The sequence below is a fragment of the Gracilinanus agilis genome, chromosome 5, assembly GCF_016433145.1.
Source record: "Gracilinanus agilis isolate LMUSP501 chromosome 5, AgileGrace, whole genome shotgun sequence".
In the NCBI taxonomy this organism is placed as follows: Eukaryota; Metazoa; Chordata; class Mammalia; order Didelphimorphia; family Didelphidae; genus Gracilinanus; species Gracilinanus agilis.
The window spans coordinates 311,048,705-311,053,883 of NC_058134.1; the positions used below are offsets into that span (position 1 = coordinate 311,048,705).

Genomic DNA, 5,179 nt, shown 5'->3' on the forward strand with positions numbered 1-5,179 from the left:
CTTTCCTTTCTTTCTTTCCTTTCTTTCTTTCTTTCTTTCTTTCTTTCTTTCTTTCTTTCTTTCCTTTCTTTCTTTCTCTCTCTCTCTCTCTCTCTCTCTCTCTCTCTCTCTCACCTTCCATCTTAGAATCAATACTATGTATTGGTTCCAAAGCAGAAGAGTGGTAAGAGCTAGACAATGGGAGTTAAGTGACTTACCCAGGATTACCCAGCTAGGAAGTGTATGAGGTCAGATTTGAATCCAAGACCTCCTGTCTCTGGGCCTGACTCAATCCACTGAACTGCCCCCTTGGGGTTTTGTTTTGTTTTGTTTTTTACCTACTCTCAACCTCCAGATTTCTCCAACTCTCTCCTTCGTCTGACTTGTATAAAAACAGGGTGGGACCAAAATAAAATGTCATTTCTTCCCGTTGGGGAAGGAAGATAAAATTTTGTCAGGCAAGACAGATCTAGGCCCCCAGGGAACAGAGTTTGTCTTCTTGGATGTTAGCTCTTTCACGTGGGACCACAAGAGTTCCGAGAGTAAGGAGGATGTGATCCAGTGCTCTTACCAACTTACTATCTGTCCTTTCCTGCCTATCATTTCTTGGCATTGTTGGCACGTGTGCCAGAAGGCAGAGGGGACTGGCCGCCGATTGCCTCTAAGATCAAATGCAAAGCCCTCTGGTTGGCATTTTAAAGCCTTTGGCTCTGACCTACCTTTCCAAATGTATTGCACGCCTTCATATATTCTTTGGTCCTGCAGTTAGGTGGCGTGGCTCCAGAGTCAGGAAGACTTGAGTTCAAATGCGACTCTGGGGAAAATTACTTAATTTTTCTCTGCCTCAGTTTCCTCAGCTATAAAATGGTGATCTGATAGCAGCTACCTCGGGGGGCTGTTGTGAAGAGGAAGTGAAGCAATATGTGTGAGGTGCTTAGCACAGCTTCCGGCTCATTGTTTTTGGTTGTTAGTCATGACTGACTCTTCATGAGCCTGTTATGAGTTTTGTTGGCAGACATATGGGAGGGGTGGGCCATTTCCTTCTCCAACTTACTTTACAGAGGAGGAAACTGAGGCAAACAAAGTTAAGTAACTTGCCCAGGATCGTACAGCTCTAAGTGTCTGAAGACAAATCTGGAACTCAGGGCGGAGTCTTCCTGACTGCAGGCCCAGTACTCTATCCATTATGCCACCCAGCTGCCCACCAACTCATAGTGGATGCTTAATGAATCTTGTTTCCTTCCTTCCTTCCCACACATGCGTACATATATGTGCTACAGGTGAATGTATATGTGTGTGTCCATATCGTTTTCCCTGATAGACTAAGCTGCCTACAGGCAGAGACTAGCCTCGGTGCCCTGTATTGTACGTGGCACAGTCCCAGGTGCTTAATCTACGCTGGCTGGAAGGGCGTAAGGAGCATTCCTACCTCCAGCTCCCAGGACACGTGCACACTTTCACCTGAGGGGGTCCAGAAAAAGGTGGCACTTGGACATTTTACACACACTTCTTCTATCAGGAGAGTGAATGCTGCGGATGAGCAAGAAGGCCGTGTCGGACGGTGAAATGAGCGCTGATCTTGGGATTACAGAGACCTGAGTTCAAGTTCAGGCTGTGCCATCTCTTCATTCTGTGACTTTGGCGAGTCACAATCTCTGCTGGCCTTAGTTTTCTTATTTAGAAAATGAAAGAGCTGAACCCCAAAGGCTCCCGCAGCGCCTGCCATGTGAGTGGCCTCTGCTCGCTGATCATCGACAGAGCCTTCTGAGGACGTTCCAAGACAAACCCGCAGTCTGGAGGACTTGGCTCCGGAAAACCTGGAGGACATTTCGAGGGAGAGGACGTTCTGCTCCTCGTCGGGAGGCTGTTCCGTAGCAGCTTTCTGCCGAGATGGGGCCGGACGTTTTGTCTGAGTCGTCTGGAGCTTGGGATGTTTCCTACGAAGAAAGGATCGAATAATAACTGTAAACCATGGCCGTGGCAGGTAGCTGCTGCTGCTATTGTTCGTCGTCATAGGGACCGGGGTTGTGGGGAAGGAAGGAGCGGCCTTAAGATGCATGTGGGCCCTTTCCCCATTCTGCTTCAATCCCAAGTTAATACCTTTTAGAAGAACAAATCCGACCGGGGCTTCTCCGAAAACGGGATGTGTGAAATGTGTCGTCCCGTCTCCTTCTCCTCTCCCTGCCCTGTAGAGCCCACTTACAAAGCCGTAACTGGCTTCTAGGGATCGGGTTCGACCTCCAAGGAGGCAACGACCCTACCAAGTGCTGTGAGCGAGGGATCGGCGAATGTTGGGCTGGTGTCGGGATTGGTCGTGAGTTTCGGGCATCTCTGCGCTGCTCGTCATTCCCAGGAGAGCTCGCCTGCCACTCAGACGTCGTTGGCGCGGAAGAATTTGAGGCAGTGTTAGTGTGAGCTAAGGAATAATAATAGTAACAAATTAATGCCTAATAATGAGTGAGACGGCATTTCGAGTCAGTCCGTGAGCGCACGGGATCTTGTTTCTCTGGGCTTCTGATTTCTCGTCAGTAAAAGGGCGACGGGCTAAAAGGCTCTTTTAGGAGGCTTTTCAGCTGTAAACCTCGTGACCTTATACAAAGTGGAAGAAGAGCGCCAGAAAGAATAGGTGTCCTAGAGAACGGCCCATCGATGAGCATTCATGCGAGCCAGGGAAACTGGTTTGACTGGTTGAGCCTCGCCCTACAGGCTGCCCGCCTCTTAGGCTGACCTGCTTCTTCACTGTGGCACAGCGAGAGTTAGGCTTGCTGGTTTCCTGCCTTCAGGCCTCATTCTTTATTGGGTAATTCTGAACGTGCCCTCATTTCAGTGTCCGCGCTGGCCCGCTGCCACTCGTGATGGAGGAGTCTCTGATTAGGGCAGTGCCAGGGCTTTGTCTTGGAACTCTCTCAGTTTGAGCCCTGAGGCACTTCCTTTAGGCCCCCAGTCACGCTGCTACCCATCTGAGCTGTCGTGGAGACCAAAGACCTGCGCTGGTTGCCTTTGGCATCTCTTCTCTTCGGAACTGTCATCTCCCCCTTCTGCGTCCCTCGGAGTGAGGGGCAGGACCTGAAACTCGGATCTTCAGGCCTCAGAGTCCAGCACTTAGTCTACATGGCTGTGAACCGCCGTGGGCAGAAGAAGCTTCTCAGAACGACGGCTCGCCGGCCTTGGTCAAGCCGTGCTTCGGGCCGCTGCTGGAAAGGGTGGCCCTCGTGGTGGGGGAGGGATCCCAATACACGAGCTGAGCAAAAAATGGCTCCTTTTGGAGGAGAGAGATGTTGGCCATAGAAGGAAAAAATGAAAGCGAATGCTGGAATCAGCCTGTCGTGTGGCTTTTCAGAAAGGTTGACGTGGTCGCCCCCCCTTAGCACGGGAAGCTTCCAGAAGAGCCATCCTTCGAGGGGTTGCGTCCTCCTCGTCCACTAAAACAGACGAGCCAAAGAGGCTTCCCAAGCAAAGGCATTTAGTGAAATAACTGCTAGATTTGTAACGGCAGAGGTGCACCCGGTCAAACTAGGAAACATTTGCCCACCCGTCTACACACAGCCTTCCCAGGGCTCACGTGTGACGGGCTACACGAGGGGGATGCAGGTGGGTGGAAGAGCAACAGCCACTTCTGACATGGAGAAGCCTGGCTCTTTTCCAGTGTTGGTGTGCCACTGTGGCAAGGGCCTCCTTGGGGCTCTGCTCGTCTCGCCTTCCCTGCTAAGCATCGCTCCCCACGACTACCTTCGGGCTTCATCGCCTCTATCCAATCAGATCAGCTCCGTCTCATGCTGCTAGACCCTCTTCCTGATAAGGGCAAGATGAGAGCTTTGAAGAGACAGTCCTGGCCACCACGTCTAGCTGGTAAAAGCCAGGCCCGCTGCCGCCAGGCTACCACGTGAGCTTTCCTTTTTGACCCTTCTGTCTTGTGGCAGAACAACTTCCTGGAGAGTTCTAAAATGCTTCTCTATTCCCGGTTCCCTTTCTTAACTCAATGACAGACGGATTTGAACTCCAACCAAAGGAGCCCAAGGAGGCAGGGTCAGTGTTGTTCTCCACTCACCTCTCCCAAATTCCTCTAGGTTTGATTTGTCAGCAATGAAATCCGATTGCTCTGCTGCTGTATTTTGGCCAGCCACAAACTTGGTCTTCCTGCACCGTCTAGGTACCAGTTATGGCGAGTTCCTCGTCGTCGTCACTCTAGTAGTAACTTCCTCCTCGGTCTCTTTGTAGAGCGTCTCTCTCTTCTTCATTCCGTCCTTCACACAGCGTCCAAGGTGGTATTTCTAAAGCACAAATCTGACCGGATCACGCCCTGTCCAGGACGTTTCAGTGGCTTCCTGTTACCTTGAGGACAAAATACGATTTAGTTCAACCTTTAAAGCCCTTTACAATTACGGATACACATTTTGATGTCTGAAGGGCAAAAAAAAGTCTTGACCAAGCAACATCGACCGTCCATGAGTGTCATATATATTTTTACCTTTGACACAAAGTTCAGCCTGGTAAAATGCAAAATTCAATGAAAGAATCCAAAATTAATAGCCATTAGAGACAGGAAGAAGAAACTGGGAAGTCTTACCTTTTTCCGGTCTCTTTCTGTCCCTCTTCAGCTTTCCCTGGGCTCTGAGTGAATGATATATTGCGTAGATAATATAGATAACGTTCATCTAGATAAATAAGTTAGCTTTAGCTCTGCTGAGGACACGAGAATTACCTCTTAACCATTTCAAACTGGATATCCCTTCCAGAGGCAACTCAGTTTCAGCATCTGCAAAAACAACTGAGTGTCTCTTCTCCCCCCAAACCACCCTTCTGAACTTCCTCTTTTCTGTACCCAGGAACACAACGTTGGGCTCATCCATGACCCTTGCTTTCCCCCTCCCCAAATATTCAAACATTTTCCAAGTCCTGTTGACGTCCTGTTCTTTCTCATGTCCATCCCCTCATCCCTTCTCTCCACTCGGGGTTCTCCCTCTAGTTCAGGTCCTTATCACTTCTTGCCCAAACCATTGCGGCAGCTTCCTAATTGGTCTCTGTGCCTCATGGGTCACCGTCTTCATTCTGTCCTTCACATACCTGCCAAAGTGATGCTATTTCTTGATATTTCTTCTTCTTCTTCTTCTTCTTCTTCTTCTTCTTCTTCTTCTTCTTCTTCTTCTTCTTCTTCTTCTTCTTCTTCTTCTTCTTCTTCTTCTTCTTCTTCTTCTTCTTC

At 49.4% G+C, this 5,179-nt stretch overlaps 1 protein-coding gene across 1 annotated transcript in view; it reads left to right on the top strand.

The window, feature by feature from the left end:
- The window catches only part of PKP2 (plakophilin 2), a 99,735-nt gene that overhangs the window by 41,389 nt on the left and 53,167 nt on the right, over positions 1 to 5,179 (top strand). Inside the window, exons 6-10 of the mRNA XM_044679309.1 lie at positions 1,661 to 1,850; positions 2,172 to 2,390; positions 3,411 to 3,570; positions 3,690 to 3,862; positions 4,047 to 4,193. Coding sequence (XP_044535244.1) covers positions 1,661 to 1,850; positions 2,172 to 2,390; positions 3,411 to 3,570; positions 3,690 to 3,862; positions 4,047 to 4,193 — 889 coding nt within the window. The remainder of the gene's footprint in view (positions 1 to 1,660; positions 1,851 to 2,171; positions 2,391 to 3,410; positions 3,571 to 3,689; positions 3,863 to 4,046; positions 4,194 to 5,179) is intronic.